This window comes from Eriocheir sinensis, chromosome 10 (genome assembly GCF_024679095.1).
Source record: "Eriocheir sinensis breed Jianghai 21 chromosome 10, ASM2467909v1, whole genome shotgun sequence".
Classification (NCBI taxonomy): domain Eukaryota; kingdom Metazoa; phylum Arthropoda; class Malacostraca; order Decapoda; family Varunidae; genus Eriocheir; species Eriocheir sinensis.
Window position 1 is genome coordinate 4837557 of NC_066518.1, and position 24616 is coordinate 4862172.

The window sequence follows — 24616 nt, forward strand, 5'->3', positions numbered from 1 at the left end:
ACATTTCATCCTTCACAGACAAACTTTACGAGAGTCGTGTTAATACACAAATAGCAAATGAAGTTAGAGGAATTAAACAACTCCTGAACAAGAATATTAAGCTTATTGAATTAGTGAACCCCTGTGGAGGCACCATGACCATCACTGCCACCACCACAATAACAACACGCGGCCACCTGGCGAATAGTGAGTGTTGCAGACATTGACCAGGGGAAGGAATCTGTCATATGGCTAGACTTTAGTTATGATACCCAGACATGGCTATGCTTATATATCCAGCACTGCCAGACTTAGTCGATCCCTAGATTTTGGTTCCTGGATTTGACTAGGCATATATCCAACAATTGCCGGAAATTGAGGGTTCAGTGTAGTAAGTGTCAGGAAATCAGGTAAGAGTGAAGTGTATGAAATCATTGGCTTGGAGTGGTGCTGTCATCTTGGATGTGTATCCTGGGGTAAGCCTCTGACACATTGTTGTCTATCTCTATGGAAAGTACCTCATGGTAGACAGTTCTCCAGGTGCAGTATTGTACCGCTGCCTGTATAGCCAATATGTCTGTTCATGAGGGAATCTGCTTAGAGTGGAGTGGAATGGAGGCCTGTGCTCTAAGAAAAGATCAACTGTGCTTCTAGACTCTAGAGGAAAACCCAAGTGGTTCAGAGGTGGTCCAGTTCAGACTATGAAAACTTTGTGTGTAAAAGGAGTGGGCTTGGGAGGAAGTCCAGTGCATACTTTTCTGCTTTTCACTTGGGGTGGTCCTGCCTCCTTCCAATAAAATCTGATAAAAACTGATCAATATGGCAAGTAATACATATTCTTTGGAATATTTTGTTTCATTTCTTCTAAAGGTATCAAGTTTAGAGTATTCAAGGAAAAAAGGTTCTTTCCAGAAAATCTTGTAGTAGACATCAGGTAGGGGAGATAGAAACTCATATGATTAGAACATTTTGAAAAGTTCTTGAGGGCAGTTTCTCGAAACAATATGTACTTAATGTTTATTATCGCCCGCCTCGGAGAATGGCGATAATGTTTTTGTTGTATGTCTGTTTGTCAGTTTCAGATATTCACCTAAAGATGCTCCTGTGTGTCTGTGGTGGCTATATATCAATCTGTTTTATTTTTGTATTTTTTCAAATGTTTTTGTAATGGAAAATTAAGTTGTTAGTTGCCCCAACAGCACAGGCATGTTTTGATCTCATGTCCTTGGACTTCAGGGAAAGAAATACTTAAGTAAATTGCTCATGTTTCAGGGTCATTTTGACATGGATTATGATGGAGGGAGTCCCCTGCCTACGGGAAGCCCCTTGCTTGGTTCCACATCATCACAAAGTAGTGGAGACAATCGGATCATTGCTCGGAAGATCAAACGTCCACCTGGAAGAAGAAAAAGAGTTTTGAGAAAGAGAGGAAAGAAGCTTGGACGACCTTTCAAGATCCAACCAAATCAAGGCCCAGGCGGCATTGAGGACACTTCCACAATACCTACCAGCATTCTCCTCATGGCAGGAACTAGTTCTCGAGGAAGGAAAATTGTTCGCAAAGAAGACATGAATTTTGTGACGTAGGAGGATTGCAGGACCTTTCATAATAAAGGTTCCTCTTGCTCTGCCATATAGTTCCTGAGTACAGCATATTGTGATTCATATTGACAATTCTTTAATAAACACAGTTTTTTTATTATTAGTTGATATTTTGGTGGTTAGTTTTAAGTTTGCATAGCTTAACTCAGAAAACAGTCTGGAATTTGTTGTTTTATATGACTTTTATTGCTATTATAAAACAAATGATTGGGGAATAAGACCCCTCACTAGGGACGTACAACTTTGATTCCTTCTGCTCTGCCCATTCTTTTGTTCTCACAAGAGATGCAAAACTGGAATGTAAAATCTTTGATAATAACTACATTATCACTAATTATTCAAATTAGGGGAACTTTTATGATATTTCTTTGAAATGACTTACACTACCTGTTAACAAATTTTCTGTACCCTAGAGATTACTCTATACTGTAAATACAGACTCTCATGAAGCACACAGTCTTGTTTCTAGTTATAATAACATTATGTCACCTAATACTTATTGCAGACTCCGTTGTTAAATGTGATGTAATGTACAACTTGTTGGGATCATTGTGTGTTTAATTCATACTTGTAGAATGACATTTTCTTATGACATTTCAACATGTTCTGTAAGTATTGTAGTGAACCAAACCCTCCTGCATGTAATATGTGACAGTAGCAGGATGTTCATATAATACAATACTTGGCAGTACCATAGGAGGGAAGGAGAAGACAAGCAATACAATTATTAGTAACATACCAAAGATTTTAAAAAATGTACACGCAGAATTATCCCTTATATATAATTGATGTAATATTAGTAATTAATGTAATGATTTTATCATAACATAAAAATTCATGACAATTATGCTCAAAATGCAAAAAATAACTCGGAGTTAAGAGACAAAATGAAAAAATAAGGAGTTGAAAGGAGTTGGTATTTGCAGTAACAGAGACAACTCTACCAGGAACGCACACACTGTATGTGTTTGAATCTGAACTGCTAAATCATTAACCTTCACTTTGGTGCTCTCTATTTGAAAATGCCCAAGCATTCCCATTTAGAGCATTAGTTGGTCCAAGAAAGGAGTGTGGAGAAATCAGGAGCAGACATAATCACGCTTTACCTGTAAAAAGAATCATTGTTTTTGTCCCACTGGATCATAATATATCAGAAGATTTTAATATTAAGAAATGGCAGCATGTAAATAATGCCCTCTACTGGGTATCTGAACAAGAGGGTTAGATTTAAGTGATAAATATAAGCTGAGATTTCTAATTTGATCTGAGCTCTGCTTGTTGAAACTGTTCAATGTATGTCGACTAATTTTATTTTGTAATATAATTTATATATTTGCAAAATAGTTTTACTTCCCATCTATGGTTGGTAAGGACTGGCGTATCTGGATGAAAGCAGCATCCTCCCCCCCCCTCCCCCTACACAAATGGTTAGTTTCCTTCCCTATGTGCAGCTATGGCACTTATCATTTCATGGGTCCTGTTTCCTTGTCCATGGTAAATGTAAAATTGGAAGCATATGTTATAGTTGCGCATGGCAGCAGTGCTCATCTCCGTCTTGTTGGCCCTTTGAGCCTGTTGTGGGAGAGAGCCCATAACCCGACACAAGTCCAGTGCAACATTTGGCTGGGTTACCTTAGTTTATCTTTCCCAGGTTTCTCCATCCCAAAAGGAAGGATGTGAACAGCTGGGTGGTCTGTATGCCTTCTGCCCAGGTTGGGATTCAAACCCAGACCCGCAGATTTGTAGTCAGGGACGTTAATCTGCACCACGGAGGTATGTACCTAGTCCATGGTTAGCAGTTAATCCAACCCCTGACCTGGGTTGGTTTAGGTGGGGCCTTCAACCTCTCCCTGTAAAACCATCTACACCAGGCATGCCTACTACACATCAGCACACTATGCAAAATGCTTACTACGCGAGGACCTGAAAATACAACCCACAAACAAATTACGTGAGTTGAACCCATACTTTGTAAGGTGGAGGCAAGGAATTGCCTAAAACCATTATTTATGCTGACTGCACAACACCCGCCCTATACTACATGCTTGTCATGGTGATGTCACAATCTGCCTCTGCCATCAAGTCTATTGTTGCTTTTTGGAAGCTTTTTTCAGTGAAGGATGCAGTTGACTCCCACCTTGGTGCTTGGGCCAGGATCAACCCTGCTACAATAAACCGTGCCAAGCAGTTACTACTTGTGCCTGCAGCAGACAGGCTGCCATCAAACCCCTGGCAGATGCCGAGTCAGTCACACTGTCAGCTGCACAAGATGTGCCCAGTTTCCAGCACTTTACACTAGCTGAGATTCAGGAGACACATTGCTAATGAAGAGATGGACCCCAACGCCATGTTCAATAGTGTGGTCAACACAGTATCCTGTTGAAACCAGATGGGATAATCTGTGACGTCACTGACAGGGAGATCAGGTGGCCCTGTAGCCTGCCTGCCCCGTGCCCAGCTGTCAAAACCACAAGACACATTGAGTATCTTCCCTTGCCTTGGAACCCCTGCTACTCAAGTCCTTCACACCAGTCGTCTATTGCTATATTTTGAGTGCCCAGATTTTTGTTGCTTCAGCCATGCACTGGGGCAGGTTTGTGTGTACTTGTTAGCGGCAAACCTCCCCGCCGTTGGGGGAGTGAGTGAGCCAAACCGGATAGTCAATCAGCTGAGCACAACAAAAATGTCTACCAACAACAACAGCTCCCTCATAATACATGTATTCCCTTAGCAGCTTTTATAGGGAGGAGCTGGCCGAGTGGTCGGCGTGTGGGCGTGGTGAGCCTGTGGACCTGGGTTTAAGTTCCACTGCAACACTGACTTTTCAAACCATCGGCAAATGATGGATGATTACCCACATGCTGCTCAGATTTTCAATCAACCCTAACCTTAGTGCCTTCGGTCAATATATATATACATATATATATATATATATATATATATATATATATATATATATATATATATATATATATATATATATATATATATATATATATATATATATATATGGCCGAACTGGTAGTGTACTGGACCCACATTCACGCGTGATGGACGACGCGGGTTCGAATCCTCACGCTACCACTCGGATTTTTCAGTCACTGCCGAGTGGCTTAAAACTACCCACATGCTGTCCTGAAGACCACCCATCAACCCGGACTCTAGAGGAAGCCGTCCAAGCGAATCAAGAACGAGTTCCGTGGGTCAGCATGAGCCAACGCAAGATGGCGCCACTATAAACACTCGCCTGCGCCAGAACGGGCTGGGCTGACCATCAGGCCCCACCTGGAAAAAGCCTTGGGCCGACCATCAGGCCCCACCTGGAAGAAGCCTTGGGCCGACCATCAGGCCCCACCGGGAAGATGCCTACCGGCGCACAAAAAAAAAAAAAAAAAAAAAAAAATATATATATATATATATATATATATATATATATATATATATATATATATATATATATATATATATATATATATATATACTGTCCAACTTGCTAATGCAAAAGTGAATTACTATCTTCAGTATCTTCATCCATGCCTCACACTAGTAAACTAAATTCTGAACAGCCTTATGTTGTACTCATCAAGGGGGAAGTAACATGAAACTCCTAATACTAAATATGATTATTTTCTTGCAACTTTTCTCTGCCATTCTTTTGTTCTCTTTATAGGAGAAGCACATAACTTTTTTTTTCCGTTTGGCCCTTGGTCTTTATCCTTTAGTGTGAAAGAAAAAAAGATGGTTAGGCTCAGTCATACCTCAGCTTGGGATGACTTCCCAGAGTGTCTGCAGAGTGTAGCCATCTTTCAGTTTTTCCACAGCGAGGCCCAGCTCAGGACTGAACACTGGCTCCAGGTCATGATGGTGGCCGTCGGCAAGGTATGCTGCCAACACGTCGCCTGCATCACTCACACTTTCATCTATTTCCTCTTCATCCATCTCAGGCAAATCCAACTGGTCTTCATCCGCTTGTGGCTGTGGTAGCACAAGATAAAAGACTCATATACATTGTGCTTTTTATGATGAATCAGCAACACATATCTGTCTCTTAAAAAGAACATTCCTTTCACACCTATCTAGTTGTAAAAGTCCCAGTGTAAAATCTATTTGCCCTAATTTTATGCTAAAAACTGCTTACCTTTACCAATGTATTACAGCATTACTTTTTCTTTGTTCCTAATTTTTAGTTAGATTTTATGCTAACACTTTAATGGATGCATTATTGTCCCATATAATTTCAAAGCATGCAGCTGAAGTGTTAATTTTACTGTTATTTAGTTTCTATAGTAATTCCTTTAATTACATGAAAAATCTTCCTAAAATACTGTAGCTTAAGTAGAACTGTCTCTAATTTCCTTTAAATTGTAAAGTACTTGTATCACAAATAGTTCCTTTATCCTTAACTTTAAACCACCAACAACCATACAGAAGAAAATTTCATCCTTTCCCTTTCAAATTATATTAGGTATTTATTATCAAAATAATGACTATGTATATTTCTATATTACAAGTCAAAAAGAACCATGGTTGCATCTCCTTAACAGGTGGCCTGAACCTTCCATCTTAAGCCCATTGCCACATGTAGCACTCACAGCACCTATTGAGCCACAGTGCACCCAATTTTCCATTAAGATAAGGTCTCTTAACATCATAACTATTTTTTTCTGGGAAAACAGGGTTAAGATAAGAATGGACACTAAACTTTACTGTCTCTGCCTATAGTGAAACCAGATTGACGGGATAATTTTTCCATTGGCTCCCTGCCACTCTGCCACACAGTTTCAACACCTATCTCTTCCTCTCATATGTTAGCTATAGCTAACATATGAGAGGAAGAGATAGGTGTTGGGACTGTCAGCCATACCATAAGGCATCCTCTTTGACTGTAGAACCTCTTCGGCCATTTTCTCCTACCATGATACTCGAAGGGATTTTTCCAGAGGGGAAAGGAAGGTGTTGGAGGGCGAAATTGTTGGAATCTGGCAAGGGGTCGAGACAGGCACATCTTCGTCAGCCCCTTCGCATATTTTATGGGTCAATCCTGCATTTCTTTCATTAATATAGTAGTAAATGATCCAGGAATTATGATAAAACTTATTTGATCTAATATGAATTGGCAAAAGTTTTTTAAATAAATGATTTAAAATGCTGTCAAAGACAAGTTTAAGGTTGTATCATGATTTTTAACCCTTGCCGTGTCAACACACCTGCTTGATTAACTCAAGCAGGTAGTCTTTTGCTACAGCTCTGATGGGGCTCGATCACTTTTCTAACGGCTCATTGCGAGGGGCAGAGAAGTGGTAGTGGTGGGCACGTGTGGACTCCTGGGCTGACTGCGTGGAGCGGTGGAGGGGTGGAAAACATGGGCCGTGCAGGGATGCCAACCCTATCACTCACGCAATGTATGCAATTATACCTATATATTTACCATTCAATCAAACATTTTATTTGGTATAATCACCCAAGTATAATCACACTAATGTATGTAAGATGGTTCAAAAGGTGGTGGGGGAGATGTATGGTACGGCCGTGTGGCACAGCAGCGGGGAGGAAAGGACTTGCAGGACCTCACACAAAAACAATCTTGCTAATCTGGTTAAATAGTTATGAAATAGGCCACAAGACTTCTCACATTTGAGCCAAGCATGCTGAATGTTACACCACCAAATTATACTGTAGCCATATAACCCAAAGTAGCCCTAAGATCAAATAAATTAAGCATATACTTGAGGGTGAAGTCTTACCAAACTAAAGCAAGAAATGAGGAATTCTAGGACTAAAAATAAAGAGGCCTTTGTGATGTGAGGTGACATGCAAAAGTGGCACCGACTTTACTGTGTGGGGCAAAATGCAAGGCATGTTTTCCAATATGCATGCACCATCCCAATGAGGCTAACTAGTAGTACTCATAATTATCAGGAAAAAAATTCACTTAAGAAAACTGAGCAGAGGTATGAAGATGAACTACACATTGTCAAAAGATTAATGAACATTCTTCTGATAATTGTTAATTTTTGTACCTCTGCTCAGAGCAATTTTATTAAGTAATTTTCTGTTATATGAGTGTGTTGTAGTTACGGCACCTGAGTCTGAGGTGTGGATTATCATGCTCTGGTAACCTGCCGTCACAAGGCGTGTCAGATTTTGTGGATAATATATGATAGCCCACGCATAGGAAATAGCTATCAGTATCAATACCATGCAGGAAGCAATGATGAAGACCATCAATTATAGTTGAGTTTGAGTTTCAAATTATTATTACTGTCACAGACAGCTGTGTTGTTGTATATTTGCTGTGGAGTTTAATATTTATAATCAGCGGCCCTATAAATTAGCAGAACAGCTGTCCGTGACAGTATTAATAATCTGAAAATCAAAATCAACTATAACTGATGGTATTCCTCATTGTTGCCTGCATAATATTAATATTTCCTCTGTGTAGTCTATCATATATTATCCACGAAATTAGACATGCCTTGTGACAGCAGGTCATCAGAGCATGACAATGTACACTTCAGACTCAGGTGCCACGACTATAGTTGTTCATGTTTGGGATGGTGCGTACATACTGGCAAAAATACCTTAATTTTTGTTTTATTACACAATACATTGTTTTTTCCTGTACTTCCCTAACATCAGTCAGAAATATTCTTGTGCAGTGGAAAGTCAGGAGTGTATTAACAATCATTAAAACTTCTCTGAATGCTTTTTTATGCCATAAAGAAAAAAAACCTTTACTAAGAATATCAGTATTTGTTTTAGAATGAAGATATGATCCCCGCCAATTAATGTCCAAGGGCAATGGGATCAAACAAGCAGGTCTTGGGTGTAATTAGACAATTCAATACTAATTCATCATTTCAACAAAATTTATCCTACATTTAACAAACCATTTAGTTTAGAAAGAAATTTCAACTAATGGCAACATTTTGTTTTTGTTTTTATGATAGTTTCTTTTGCCTCTTAATGGTATAACAAACTTTCAAATATATCAACTCCCCCACTCAGTTTATTATATATGTTGAGAGTTTACTGTGAGTTACAATTTATCATGTTCCGTCTCAAAAATATAATTCCACAGAAGATTTCAAATCTACTTACACCACTGGTTATGACTGATCCATTGGAACTATACTGATTCACTTATCCAGCTGACTGTAAGTATTGAAGCTCCAATGAAAAAAGCATTTAACAATAAAATTATTGTTTAAATACAGGATTGAAAAAAGTGTTTGAAGAGCAGTCTAATTTCACCACCATAGCTAAATAAAATGACAACGCGTGTTCAGTTTAGCTGAGAACGATAAGGTACTTTGTGAATTTGCTGGATTCCTCTTGTGTGTAAGTGGGAAGTATGTATAGGCAAATAAATACTCCTGATCTTTTCACCAGTCACATGAACCATCACGGACATTCATGGATTGGTGCAAGACAGGTACTCTGGTGTGTATACATTAATATCACGAGCACAGGCAGCTGAGGCAGGTCTCAGAGTGAGAAAATACTGCGTTTGCCTACCTGGCCTGCCTGCACAAGTAAAAAGGCTCGTGGCACATTGTTCATGTTCAGACCCTCCCGACCTAATGGGTTCTGGAAAAATTTCTAATATCATAGTCTATCTCAAACTCCCAAAGGTGCAAGTTTAGCTTTCAACAACTTGAGTCTCTGTTAACATTTATATTAAGGTGCTCCATTAAAAAGAAAACTGAATACAAAAATGAAGCATTTTATATTTATCAAAAAAAGGTTTAAAATTTGTATTTAAATGTATGGCCTGCAGGATTATTAACAGTAACTGTGTACCTTGTCCTGAAGAACAAATTCCACTCCAAACACTGGACACTGCGAGTAGACTGTGTAAAGGGCAGATATCTCCTTGTGGATTTCATGAAGCTTTTCTGCTGGGTCAATCCTGAACCCCAGCACATACCCTCCACTGGCTTCAGAGCTCTCCACCACCAGGGCCATCCCAAACTTAGACTCACGAACTTTGACCTTACAAAAAATCAAGACAATCAGTCAAGGTATCAAAAAATATCATATCTATGTAATTCAATACAAGTTGGAGCAGAAACTTTAACCCGGTAGCAGCGACGGGCCAAATTTGTGGCTTTACTGTGTAGCAGCAATGGGCCAAATTTGTGGCTTTACTGTGTAGCAGCAAAGGGGCCAAATTTGTGCCATGATATAAACCCCCCAAAATAGATGATACATAAACTGATCACAAATGCTTTGATATACATTATAAAATGGTTTGTGTGAGTGATGATTTTTTCTAATTTTTCTCGCTTAGAGGGACCATTAAGAAACACGATCCCCGCTGCTACCGGGTTAAAGGTTACCAAAGAATATATATAATCATGAGAAGTGCTTGTAATTTAAGACAATGACATCTGGATGGTTGAGTAGTTGAATGAGTGAAATAGAGCACTGGTAGTTAATCTAAAAAAATGTGCATGTGATACTAGTATGTGGAAAGAAGTCGTTTAAAAGAGGTGTGAAAGAGGAATGAAAGGGTTGCAATACACGAGGACAATGACTGTGTGGATGGGAATGATTTTTCTGTGACAGCTATACAGCTTGAAGAGTTTCTACAGATAGTGAAATTATTTATCCTTTGATCTACTGTTGTGCCTTTGTAAACACAATAATCTCTTCATTTCATCTCCCATTCTCCAAAGTACTATAATACTCAACTTTTCCTCCTTCTATTTTTCTTATACCAACAATATCCAATTTCTCACCCACCAGATCCTCTCCCATTTCCTCGGTAAGTCCAGGATTGGTTCACTAGTCTGTATACACCATTCCAACTAGTACTGCTTAGAAGAAAAGTAATGCTTAAAAGAAAAAGATGCCCTACAAAACTGACCCAAATTATAAAGTAATTGCAAGAATAAACATTGATTAATCTAACTTTATTTTGTCAATATATTAGTGTTGCAACCGAGACTAATCTTGGAGGGTAGTTTGCTTGACAAGAGTATTAATTGGACTCAGTCGATTAATCCAACACTAGGGGCATGCACCAGGGTGCTCGTCACCTTGTCCAACCTATGACACCAAGCCCAAGGGTTCCTCCAGGCAAGTCTCCAGGCAAGCGCCCTTCCCATCCTATTTACCTCATGGCAGGATCTATCAACTTGCTCAGTCCACAAAATCTGAGTGTCCCTTTGGCCTCCCCCATTTGGGTCAACTAATGGCCGGGTAGTGTGCCATGTGCTTGAATAGCAGAAGCTGGCATTCATGGACTATGCAGGTAATAGGTCTTGAATCAGTCATACTGAGTAATCATTGGGTTGATGCGGTCATTCTAGGATTATCCCATGATTCTAATAGACACTTATCACCAAAGCCTACCAGCGCCATAGGCTGTCACGGAAAAAAAAAAAAAAAAAAAGCTTCTAAACATAGGTGCTTTGATCTTGGCCCAGGGGACCTGAAGTCCCAAGGCCTGTGCCTACTCATGTGTTCCTCGAGGGCCATCGCCAGAACCCCCAGTGATTCCACTAAGATTACTGCATCACTGGACCCACACACGCAGGGTGGATTTTGAAGGAATGTAGTAAACAACTTGTGGAGAAACTGCACTCCATAATGAGTGCCTCCCTGAGGGAAGGAAAGGTACCACAAGATTGGAAGAGAGCAAACATAGTACCGATTTTTAAGGGAGGCAAAAGAGAGGACCCACTGAATTACAGACTGGTAACACTCACTAGTGTGGTTGCAAAGATATGTGAGAGACTGGTTAAAAACAGGTGGCCGGATTTCTTAGAAAGTGAGAAAATTATCTCGGATTGCCAATTTGGATTCAGGAGAGGGAGATCTTGCTTTACCAACTTGTTGTGTTACTACTCAAGGGTGATAGATTTAATACAGGAGAGAGAAGGCTGGGCGGATGGAGTGTACTTGGATTTGAAAAAAGCATTTGACAAAGTACCGCACAGAAGACTAATTTGGAAAATTAAAAATATGGGTGGAGTGGGTGATGGACTGACTAAGTGGCTGGAGGACTTCCTAACTAACAGGGAAATGAGGACGATAATCAGGGACAGGGTTTCCAATTGGTGCCCTGTGATGAGTGGAGTCCTGCAGGGTTTGGTGTTGCCACCAAAAATGTTTGCTTGTTTATATAAATGATATGGTGAATGGAGTGTCCAACTATGTGAGTTTGTTTGCAGATGATGCAAAACTATTGAGACGTGTGAATAATGTGCAAGACTGTGAGGCATTGCAAGGGGACCTGGATAGAATATGGGAGTGGAATGGTACATGGCAGATGGAGTTCAACCTTGGGACATGTAAAAAAAATGGAGTTTGGTAGGAGTGGCAGAAGATGCAAATATGATTACAAGATGGGAAGTGAGACAATATGCAGAGGAGTGGAGGAAAAAGATTTGGGAGTGACTGTCTCAGAGAACATGTCACCGGACAAACACATCAACAGGATAACGGGAAAACTCTAAATTTGCTGAGGAACATAAGGACGGCATTTGTGTACTTGGATGAGATGATGAGGAAAATAATAGTCACAATGATAAGGCCAAGGTTGGAGTATGCAGCAGTGGTCTGGTCTCCTCACGAAAAGAAAAACATAAAGAAGCTGGAAAGAGTGCAGAGAATGGCAACTAAGATGGTACCAGAACTTTGAGACCAGACTTATGAGGAGAGACTCAATAGCATGGGGCTCACAACCATGGAGAGAAGAAGAGAAAGAGGGGATCTGATAGCGGTGTATAGGGTGGCGAATGGAGTGGAGCATTTGGACAGAGAGAACCTGTGTGTGTGGAACGAGAGAGAAACAAGACGACATGCAAAGAAGTTGAGGGCAACCACGTGCAGGAGAGATGTGAAAAAGTTTAGTTTCCGAAATAGAAGCATTGAGCTATGGAATAGACTGGAGGAGGAGGTGGTCTGTGCAAGAAACATTCATGATTTTAAGGAAAAGTTGGATAAGAGTAGATATGGAGACAGGACAGCACGAGCATAGCTCTTTTCCCATATGTCACAACTAGGTAAATACACACACACACACACACACTTACAGATGCAATCTGGAGGTAAGGAAGAGAAATGTTGAAGAGCTCGTTCATGTTGGCAAACCACACTAGACGCACATTGGTGATCACAAAGGTTCCCAGGTTGCCCTAAAGAGCATGGACACATCATTATCTCCACTTGAATAACAATGGAATATAATCTACAATATATGAAATAGTGGAAGACACTTTGATGTAGAAAATGTGTATGTGGATAAAAAAACTGAAACTTTTATGTTACTCTGAAACTTGTGTCTGGATCTAAAATACTCCAATAAAGTTTCACAGTCATCTTTTATGGAAATTGGAAAATATAAAACTGAGGGGAAACACCTTGAAGTGGATGAAGCACTGCTTGAGGGATAAACAAAATGGTAAATCTAGGTAAAAAAAGTTACTAAAATCATGAGTAAGTTAGGAAAGATTAGCAATGATGACAGGAAAACTCAAGCTTAAAATCAACTTCTTGGTCATTGCTAAACTAAGACAAAAAAATCAGGAGAGGGTCAAGACGTCCGTGAAACTAACTGATTATTCTTTTCAGGCACTTTCAGTATTTTTTGGGAGAGCAGCTTATTGCAGCCATTTTATATATATATATATATATATATATATATATATCTCTATATATATATATATATATATATATATATATATATATCTATATATATATATATATATTTTAGTTTTGCCCCTCATCTGTCAACTAAATAATAGTAAAATACATACCTGGTCACTGGACAGGTTCCAAACACCGTTGACCCGGGAAAATATCTGTTCCTGTGGTAGGATCCTGAGCTGCTTGTTCTGAATGATGGCCCCGCGCAGCTTCAGCTCTCGGTACATCTTGGAGGAGTTGTATGCCCTAAAAAGTCAGTGTCAGAGGTAAGTATTTGTATTTGCATTCACACATTGTCAACAGTGACTGAGCAATCATGAACCCCGAGTTTACAGCCTGTCCCTGTATAGCCTTTGAGTTAATTATGAGCTATTGAAGAAAACATGTTGAATAGATGTTGCAGCTACAAAGTATTACTCCGAATGACAAAATCAATGAATACTCTGTGTTAATAATTCTTCCCAGGTCAAAGGTCATGCCTACAACTCACACATTTCTGTAGATGAATATTCAAATAAGAGAAATAAACTTTATGGTAAAAAAAGGGCCCAGCATCATATTCCTTATGACAACCAAGCTAAGTGAAGACATCAATGACAACCAAGCTAAGTGAAGACATCAATGACAACCAAGCTAAGTGAAGACATCAATATCAAAGTGGGGAAGGCAGTGATGAATCAGACAATGGGCTGGTCTGGACATCGCATTTATTGTAAAATGTATGAAACGGAGTGCCACGAGATCCTGTGTGAATGTGCAAATCTTGGGTGACTTGGACCACATTAACTAACTTATAAACTCCCATGACAGAAGTGAAGAGCCTGGGGGTGCCAGGAACCAGGTTGGTGAAGATGAACTCGAAGCGTGTGTTGTTGGCCTTAGTGAGTATGTAGAGTGCCTCTGTCAGTCCACGTAGCTTCTGTTGGCCCGATAAGAGAGGGTTACAGAAACACCAAGAAATTATATTGTTTAACTGCAGGCACAGCTTCCTAGATAATAAAAGTTGTATGTAGAAATTATTACAACTCTGAGGTCAATGATGTTTTCAGTAATTGTCTACCTGCTAAAGCTTAAGCACAAAGACTAAGAACTTTTCATTACAGAGGACAGAAGCTTCAAAACCATGGACATTTAAAGTTGGAGAAGTGTCCTTGACACTCCTCTTGAAATCATGCAAGTTATAGGAAAGAGGAAAAATAGAGAGCATGGCTACTCCAGTTTACTAGTGAAAGGGATGAAAGATTGATGATGCAAAAAACCCTTGCATTAAGAGTTTGAACAGCATAACAGTGAGCTCAAGAAGAAAGTTGTGTACAGAGAGGCCCCAGGAGAGGTGGTTGCATGCAGCTAGCAAATTCAGAGGAGCAGTCAGTATGAGAGGAGGAAATAAAAGACATATTACTTATGGCAGAAGCCTGAAAAATCTGTTTTTCAGTTAGGAGGAGAAGAGGTTTAGAAGATAAGAGATGGTGCTCCATCAAACAGAAATTAGAGTAAAGACCAGAATATTGCAGAAGATTATAAAGAGAAAGTTGAAGGAGTTATCAAGACACTATTTTGGGTTGTCTTAAATGGGATTTGATCTACATACATTTTATAATTATTCTTGGTAGTAACTCATAAAAAAATGGTTTTGTAATTACTCACAGAATTAACAGTTTTAGTTGTTATATTGATGATGCAGTTGAAGCCAACAGCTGAAATGAAGGCAAATTAGAGAGGATCCTGTAAATACTAATATAGGATTCCACAATACATATATGTAGCTAAAAGTCTGTGAGTAGCTAAATCCATGCATGATAGGCATATCCATGTGCAAGACTTCTACAGGGATTAACCCGGCAGCAGCGGGGATCATGTTTCTTAATGGTCCCTCCAAGCGAGAAAAATGAGAAAAAATCACCCCTCACACAAACCATTTCATAATATATATCAAAGCATTTGTGATCAGATTATGTATCATCTATTTTGGGGGGTTTATATCATGGCACAAATTTGGCCCGTCGCTGCTACACGGTAAAGCCACAAATTTGGCCTGTCGCTGCTACACGGTAAAGCCACAAATTTGGCCCATCACTACTACCGGGTTAAGAACAATTATTATAATAAGTCAATGGGAATCTAAGAACCATAGGCTTTATCTCTAAAATATATAGCTCTTTGTATAAATGTACAGAATGTGTCTATATTAATGTATCTACTTATTCAAACATAGAACAAAGCAGGCTAGGCCACTAGGGGAACTGAAGTGGTTATATGATTACAAAAAAAATTCTGGTTTAGAAAATAATCTCTGGCCATGTCCTGGTGGAGAAAAAATCAGGCTACACAGAGAAAAGGTTCTCTCAGTCCCCATCAGTCATTTCCAACAGTGGTTCTAAACACAAAAGTACCGTAATGGGCCAGACAGGGCCTGACTAAGACAGGTGAGACCCTAAGTTTGGAGGCCCTTTGTTGAAAAGTTATGGGCGTTACAGAGGTGCACACCATAACAAATCAATGCAAGAGTCTCCTATAAAGACTGAAAACATATATGCATGTGACTGATTCTAAACAGTATACTGAATAATGAATTCCAAGTCTTGCAAAGGAATTTCTGAGGGTCACCTGCCACCACTCTTCCCCATTAGTGACACCAAAGAAAAATGAGGGGGCTTTGCCCCCTTGTGAGAACACCTTGGTTAAGAAAAAATTTCTAACCACCAACAATATCAAGGGACCCAAATAGTAGCCTAACTATCTCCAAACGGTGTCTAAATTTCATATTCTTGCTCAGGGGAAGGGTATAATTATGAGACTAAGGTTTTATGTAGCCCTATGATGTAAACTATTTTTTTTTAATTCTAAAGAACCAATCGTGGCTGTAGTTATGTGTGACTTAAATGTTAGGGAAATAAGTATGTAGGCTAGTCTCTTGGGTAAGAATCACAGCTAATGCGTTAAAACAATATGGCCGTGAGTGACTACAGAGAATAGTAATGACAACGATACAAAACAGCAGAACACGCTAATGGCCGTGAGTGCCTGTACAGTGGTGGCACGCACACAGGGACACGCGGGGCATGGCCTGGGAGTGCCACAGCAGGCGGAGGTTGGTGATGAGTAGGCGCCCGCGGTCACCCGAGTTGCCTTTGGTGTCCTCGATGGAGTCCAGCTTGTCGATCATGTGCTCCCCGGCCCTCATCTTCATCTGCCTGGCGCGGGAAATGGCATGGTCAATGTGCTGTTTATATTACTATGGAGGCCAATTAACACTTTCATATCCATTCACGTCATCTTGCAACCCTAACCCCCAACGAGGTCATCTTGCAACCCAAACCCCCAACGAGGTCTTCTTGCAACCCAAACCCCCAACGAGGTCATCTTGCAACCCAAACCCCCAACGAGGTCTTCCTGCAACCCAAACCCCCAACGAGGTCATCTTGCAACCCTAACCCCCAACGAGGTCATCTTGCAACCCAAACCCCCAACGAGGTCATCTTGCAACCCAAACCCCCAACGAGGTCATCTTGCAACCCAAACCCCCAACGAGGTCATCTTGCAACCCAAACCCCCAACGAGGTCATCTTGCAACCCTAACCCCCAACGAGGTCATCTAACGAGGTCATCTTGCAACCCAAACCCCCAACGAGGTCATCTTGCAACCCAAACCCCCAACGAGGTCATCTTGCAACCCAAACCCCCAACGAGGTCATCTTGCAACCCAAACCCCCAACGAGGTCATCTTGCAACGAGGTAACTACATTTCCCGATTTTCCAGTTAAGTGTTATCTACGTTCACTAGTTATTTCATTATTTTTGTTATGCATTAGGAGCTTCAGAAGTCCTTTGGGTTGGAAGTTGAGTAGTAAATTAATAGACGAATAATATACATACATGCATATCTCGATTTTCCAGGTCACTAAATTCACTAGTTATCAATCATTACTTACGCTATGCATCAGGAGCTTCAGGAGACATATGGGTTGATAGTTAAACGGAATATCGCTGGGGACGTTAAAATATATACCAACCCAAACAGTAGGCGCCATCTTAATCCCTCAAGGCATCAACCGAGGAGGACAAACTCTTCTCATATATCCCGCTTTTCCAGGTCAGTGTCAAGTTATCTAAATTAATTCCTTATAGCTATTAATCATCACTTAAGTTTGGTTATCACTTTTGCTATACAAACGCATCTTCTCATTCATCTTCCTTAAGGCATAAACTACATATCTCGCTTTTTCAGGTCTGTCAAGTTATTTAAATTCCTTATAGCTAACAATCATCACTTTGGCTACACGAACTCATCTTCAAATTCATCCTCCTTGGCATAAACTACATATCTCGCTTTTCCAGGTCAGTGTCAAATCCTTATAGCTATTTTAATCATCACTTTGGCTATGCGTTTGATTATCACTTTGGCATAAATTACATATCCCGCTTTTCCAGGTCAGTGTCAAATCCTTATAGCTATTTTAATCATCACTTTGGCTATGCGTTTGATTATCACTTTGGCATAAATTACATATCCCGCTTTTCCAGGTCAGTGTCAAGTTATCTAAATTCCTTATAGCTATCAATCATCACTTTGACTATGCGTTGGGAGTTAATTAAGGGGTCTATTACTAGGGGCGCCGAAACTTACTGGGGTGGGATATCGAAGCGAACATCTCGGTCCTCCCAGAGCATAGTGGCGTCAGTAGTCATGGGGGGATGATGTTCGGCTCTGGGTTACTAGCTGTCAGACTTACTGGGCCGTGATATCGAAGTGTACATCCCTGTCCTCCCAGCAGAGCATGGCGGCGTGCACAGTAAGACTAGTTGTGTTGTGTTTGAGTCTCCATGGTGACGCCTCAGCAATAATCGTCCTTCCTCCTCTTGTGTCTCGAGGCTCGGCGCTCGGCTTCATTTGTGTTTCATTTCCCTCTGCTTCAGTATCCATTTATTTCCCCCACCAGTTTTTTTTTTTTTTTTCATCCCGTGTCTTGCCTCACTTGCTTCGGCACTCTTTCTCAGTGCTTGCTCTTAAACATGTTATTTTCCTATAAGTCTGTTAAAAAAACCGATCTTGTATTTCCACCATTTTCCCTCTTCAAGTATACCTACAATTTTCCTCTCTCGACTTTTTACTCACTATGCCTCAGCTGAAGAGAGTGGACCTAGCTTCTATATCTATATGAATTCGCTCCTCATCTCATTATTTAAACAGTTGTTATTTGCAAACACTTAGATAACGAAGAGAAAAAAAATAATGTTCCTCTGTTCGTATAATTAGTTTTCTCCCTTGTCTGTTTTGTTCACGTTTGAATGTATAGGGTTTCCCTGCTTATAATCCTCCCTCATATCTTAGTGCTTGAATATTACAGTTATCTTCCAACACCGAGCATTGAGAGGAGATGCAGAGGCTCATCTCGTATGCTCTCTATTTGCAGGTGTGGGCGTGCAAAGGTATAAAGTTGGGGGCAAACTCCGTAGTTCCGCATTCTTAAATATTTCTGCGCCCAAGTACACATATTTGACAAGGTTTTCCCAGGAGTTTTGAGCACTTCCACAGATAGCTTTGTGATCCTGGGGTTTGTTTGACCCTTCTTCTGTATCGTGGACCTTAGGAAACACTCATTAGAACCCGGTTGACCTCCTTGTCGGCCTTTGGAAATAGTTGATGTGAGAGGTGGAAACGTCTGAGAGTACCCTTGAACCTGTGTGACAACCGGGTTACCACAGTTTACCTTTCGTACTTGCCTAGGTCTCCCGAGGTTAGAGAGGTGCTCTTTTATCGACCAGTCCGAAAGGGAGGATGAAAAGGTGGGTGGGCTATGTGTCGTCGCCCCGGGCCGGAATTAACTTTTTTCTTTATCTGGGAAGTACTAATCTGATATGTATTGCTGCACATGCATGCTATAATAATATGCTTAGCCATGAAACTAGGCTACGTGTTGATGTTTACTATTGCTTGCCGTGTGTTCTCTTATTTTCGCTTTTTCTAATTTGCTCCTTGCAGTGTTTATTTTAATTTATGAAGGAAAAGATAACTAACACGTTTTTGAGGGTCCGGTAGAGCATTGTTAAGTAAAATATAACTAAATAAAAAAAATGTTGAAACATGTGGAGGCCAAATTTCTACTAAACGCGTGCACAAAACACACCATCTCTTACTATCCCCAACACGCATCTTTATTGCTTGCTCCATTTTGTTTGGAATTAAATATCGAGCAGAGGAGCCTCCCAATGCCAGCCGTTGGGTACGAGGAGTTTAATGACGCGTGCCACGTCGCGCGATGGGCTTATAATATATATACTTTGGCACAATTATGCTTGAGGGGCATTCAACCACTGAAAGTTTCTCCTCGCCACATAAAGCTGGAGGATCAGCTTTGTGGGGAAAGATGTGATTTTAATTAAGGTACGGCAAGTGCACAAAGGTAAGCAGCTTACAGCAGGTAAACCAGCTTTTCCCTTGTGTTGTGTTGGTGTTGTGTTGTGGTGGTATATATATATATATATATATATATATATATATATATATATATATATATATATATATATATATATATATATATATATATATATATATATATATATATATATATATATATATACTTGAAAGCACATGTTGATGGTCCTTGCTCTGCGTGCAGCGTTCCAATCAGAGGCAAACCAAATGTGAAATAACCTAACGAATTTTGACGGCTCGACGACAATATCTATCTTTACATACAGCGAAAGGTCTGAGAGGCAGTCTAGGCATGCTGATCCCAACCAATGTGTGTGTGTGTGTGCATGATGAGGAGCGGCTTCCAGATTTATTACTCTGTGAATGAAACTGAAACTGAATTGTAGGTACAGTTTATTTTTATAGTTGACTAGACGCACTTAATTCTAGTAACACAGCTTTTACAATGATTGAATGTCAGGGGACCAGGAAAAATCTCTCAAATCTCTTAAAGGAAGAGTACGGATTTATTATTAATTTCACAATATTAGGAGATCGTTTATTCATACACTTCCAGTTACACCATTCTATCGAGATCAGTAAACTACATGAGGCGACCGAACAAGATTCGGGAGATCTTGTCTGCATCCATATACAAGGGCATGTACTCGACGGTGGGCAACTGTACTCCGTCCAGCGGCCCCGTGGTGGTGGCAGCGGCGGTAGGGGGCGGGCTGGTGCTGGTGTCGGTGGTAGTTGCGGTGGTGTCGGGGGTGGTGGTGGTGGTATCGGGGGTGGTGGTGGTATCGGGGGTGGTGGTGGTGGTATCGGGGGTGGTGGTGGTGGTGTCGGGGGTGGTGGGGGTGGTGTCGGGGGTGGTGGGGGTGTCGGCGGCAGTAGGGGTCGTGGTTGTGGTGGTGTCTGTTGGTGTCTGTGCGCCGTCGGTGGTGGTGGTGTCTGTTGGTGTCGGTGTGTCGATGGTGGTGTCTGTCGGTGTGTCGATGGTGGTGTCTGTCGGTGAGGCGGTGGTGGTGGTGTCTGTTGGTGTCGGTGTGTCGGTGGTGGTGGTGGTGTCTGTTGGTGTCGGTGTGTCGGTGGTGGTGGTGGTGTCTGTTGGTGTCGGTGAGTCGGTGGTGGTGGTGTATGTTGGTGTCGGTGTGTCGGTGGTGGTGGTGGTGTCTGTTGGTGTCGGTGAGTCGGTGGTGGTGGTGTCTGTTGGTGTCGGTGTGTCGGTGGTGGTGGTGGTGTCTGTTGGTGTCGGTGTGTCGGTGGTGGTGGTGTCTGTTGGTGTCGGTGTGTCGGTGGTGGTGGTGTCTGTTGGTGTCGGTGTGTCGGTGGTGGTGGTGTCTGTTGGTGTCGGTGTGTCGGTGGTGGTGGTGTCTGTTGGTGTCGGTGTGTCGGTGGTGGTGGTGTCTGTTGGTGTCGGTGTGTCGGTGGTGGTGGTGGTGTCTGTTGGTGTCGGTGAGTCGGTGGTGGTGGTGTCTGTTGGTGTCGGTGTGTCGGTGGTGGTGGTGGTGGTGTCTGTTGGTGTCGGTGAGTCAGTGGTGGTGGTGGTGTCTGTTGGTGTCGGTGAGTCGGTGGTGGTGTCTGTTGGTGTCGGTGAGTCGGTGGTGGTGGTGTCTGTTGGTGTCGGTGAGTCGGTGGTGGTGGTGTCTGTTGGTGTCGGTGTGTCGGTGGTGGTGGTGTCTGTTGGTGTCGGTGTGTCGGTGGTGGTGTCTGTTGGTGTCGGTGAGTCGGTGGTGGTGGTGTCTGTTGGTGTTGGTGTGTCGGTGGTGGTGGTGTCTGTTGGTGTCGGTGTGTCGGTGGTGGTGGTGTCTATTGGTGTCCTTGAGTCGGTGGTGGTGGTGTCTGTTGGTGTCGGTGTGTCGGTGGTGGTGGTGTCTGTTGGTGTCGGTGTGTCGGTGGTGGTGGTGTCTGTTGGTGTCGGTGTGTCGGTGGTGGTGGTGTCTGTTGGTGTCGGTGTGTCGGTGGTGGTGGTGTCTGTTGGTGTCGGTGAGTCGGTGGTGGTGGTGTCTGTTGGTGTCGGTGAGTCGGTGGTGGTGGTGGTGTCTGTTGGTGTCGGTGTGTCGGTGGTGGTGGTGTCTGTTGGTGTCGGTGTGTCGGTGGTGGTGGTGTCTGTTGGTGTCAGTGTGTCGGTGGTGGTGGTGTCTGTTGGTGTCGGTGTGTCGGTGGTGGTGGTGGTGTCTGTTGGTGTCGGTGTGTCGGTGGTGGTGGTGTCTGTTGGTGTCGGTGTGTCGGTGGTGGTGGTGTCTGTTGGTGTCGGTGAGTCGGTGGTGGTGGTGTCTGTTGGTGTCGGTGAGTCGGTGGTGGTGGTGTCTGTTGGTGTCGGTGTGTCGGTGGTGGTGGTGTCTGTTGGTGTCGGTGTGTCGGTGGTGGTGTCTGTTGGTGTCGGTGAGTCGGTGGTGGTGGTGTCTGTTGGTGTCGGTGTGTCGGTGGTGGTGGTGGTGTCTGTTGGTGTCGGTGTGTCGGTGGTGGTGGTGTCTGTTGGTGTCGGTGTGTCGGTGGTGGTGGTGTCTGTTGGTGTCGGTGTGTCGGTGGTGGTGGTGTCTGTTGGTGTCGGTGTGTCGGTGGTGGTGGTGGTGGTGTCTGTAGGTGTCGGTGAGTCGGTGGTGGTGGTGTCTGTTGGTGTCGGTGTGTCGGTGGTGGTGGTGTCTGTTGGTGTCGGTGTGTCGGTGGTGGTGGTGTCTGTTGGTGTCGGTGTGTCTGTAGGTGTTGTTTCCTGCATGTCCTCAGTGGTGTCCATGGTCCCAAACGCCCACTCCATGACATCCTTGCTCATGGACGCCTCAACAGAGTCCATTAAGTCCACCAGCGTCTGAAAGAAATGATAGTTACTTTTCTCTCAATCGTGGCTCTGCTGTCCATATGTATCGTTGGGTCTTTTATTACTGTCAAGGAAAGAGGGCAAAGTCGAACTAAGATTTCAGAATAATGTCCGCAACATAGTTTTTTCTAAAGAGGTTAAAGGCAAGAAAAAAAATAAATAAAAACGAATGATTAGATGTAGCGCACTTTTTAGTACCATAATATCTAATACTGATATGGGTCTCCTTCACTGGTGCCACTACAGATTTTCAGAAAACTTAAAATTGCCTTTGAAAACTCGTAAAGAAAATATTATTAAAGGAAAGCAGCTTGCCAGTAACGGTACATTTTTCTCTTTGCTGAAAACGAGATACCCACTTGATAAATGCATCAAATACTTTGGAATGGTATCAGTTCTCACCTTGGATGTGTTCATGATATGGTCCTTGAGGATGGTGGCGGCCCTCAGACTTGCCACCATGAGGCTCGCCAGATGGCCTGTCTCTAGGGCAGCGGTCACGTTTTGCACCCTACACTGCGACGCCCCGGCAAACAGAGCCCCGGCCAGCAACGCCACATCCAGCTCCGCGGCAGTGCCCCCAGCCTGCCAGAAGGTGGACGGGAGCTCCTTTAGGATGTCGTTCATGTTACTGTACAACCCAGAAGAGACGCCGCACGAAGAGTCGGGCCAAGTTTGATTCAAGTAAAAATTTATTACGAGTAGCTGTGCTGTCTCTTGTGACTGCTGTGTTTCCCTCCGCTTTCTTGAGGCGACTGGTGGTAACGGCTGTCGCACGTTCTTTTTGTAAGCTGACGATTCTGCAGCCTCCTGAAACATTTGGTGGAGAAAAGTTTTGTCTTCTTGATCGAGTGGAACTATTAGATCTTCAGCCGAGGCTAAGTGTTGCGTCTGAGGCTCTTGCTCCTTTCTCCCCGCCGTGTCGGGTGTCGCAGCACTTCGCCCTGCCCCACCGACCCCGTCAGTAGGTGATGTCAGGGCCGCTATCCCTCCCCTCCCCTCGTCAGCCTCAGGCACGAGGGTTGGTGGTGTGCTGGGCGTCTCCAGCTCGGACACAGCTATCCGCGCCTCAGAGCCTATGTCCCTGACGCGTCTCTGGGCCTCGCAGCGACACTGGCTCGGCACCAACACCCGGGCCAGCTGCAGGTGGTCCTCGTGGTGCTTGTTCTCCACGTACATCTCTTGTAGCGTCATCTCCTGGAGAAGACGGATAGTTACACACACACACACACACACACACACACACACACACACACACACACACACACACACACACGACACATGACACACTAAAGTATTCACCGCGCCGAGACGTATCGCTCTCCATCGGTGAGGCGGCGGTGCATCATTGATGGATGGCGGCGTCTCGGACACGTCAGACAAATGAGGTTACTAAGCACGGCGATAACGACCGAGGCGCCACAAAGATCTGCTGCTATCTTCCGTCACGTCATCGCCTCATTAACAGAAAAGGTTCCTTATATGTGATTTTCCCTTGGCCTGTTTCCTTTACCATAGACAAAGCGGAGCATTATTGAAAGGTGGCAATAGAGACGAGAGGGCAGATAGGGAAGGTTACACAAGTGTGGCATAACTTATTAAGGCAACGCAACATGCTGGTCCGAGGCTCCTACACGCTCATGTCACACTGCTCACTACTAAGCTACTTCTGCTGGACTCTGCCCCTTCACCATTCCAGGCAATGTACGTACACTTGCCAGTTTCACATGGAAATACTATTGACTGGTGCAAGCGAGAACCAAGGGTCGAGGTCATCGGGTCATGGCTCAGATTTTAAGTCCTAGTATCTGAGGTCGATTCAAAATTACTTTCCGAAAAAAAAACCTAATTATGTATTCTTATTTGGATAATTATCAAGGACGGTGGTTTGTGTAAATGTTGCAAAACGGGTAAAGTAAGAAACAATTTGGAGCTTATTACATGACGTTCTTAGAAAAAAAAAATAATAGATTCCCGTAAAACGAAAGGTGTACGTTTATTCCACATTAAGCCTCCGTCCGTGATCACTCACCTGCGTGCAGACGAAGGCCTCCAGGTGTGTGTGGGGCTCGTCCGTGAAGGCGCAGGTGGGGGCGTGGCAGGTACGGACAAGGACGGGCTGAACGTACCCCTCCTCC

The 24616-nt window shown here is 42.7% G+C and overlaps 1 protein-coding gene across 3 annotated transcripts; it reads right to left on the bottom strand.

Annotated features, from left to right (window-relative positions):
* Positions 1-1041: 1041 nt before the first annotated feature.
* On the bottom strand, positions 1042-18110 carry LOC126996479 (Bardet-Biedl syndrome 5 protein homolog). Of its 3 annotated transcripts, none has more exons than XM_050856967.1 (9): positions 17973-18110; positions 16285-16433; positions 14887-14936; positions 14031-14158; positions 13350-13485; positions 12627-12728; positions 9385-9576; positions 5340-5556; positions 1042-1375 (listed from the first exon to the last, which is right to left on the bottom strand). In XM_050856967.1, exons 1-8 carry the CDS (start codon positions 18017-18019, stop codon positions 5341-5343), a joined length of 1020 nt encoding a protein of 339 aa, XP_050712924.1. In that variant the 5' UTR covers positions 18020-18110; the 3' UTR covers positions 1042-1375; position 5340. The 3 variants fall into 3 exon arrangements, with proteins under 3 accessions (XP_050712924.1, XP_050712922.1, XP_050712923.1); XM_050856965.1 differs by having other exon boundaries at positions 17867-18064; XM_050856966.1 differs by lacking the exon at positions 1042-1375 and adding an exon at positions 1572-2687 and having other exon boundaries at positions 17867-18064.
* Positions 18111-24616: the final 6506 nt, after the last annotated feature.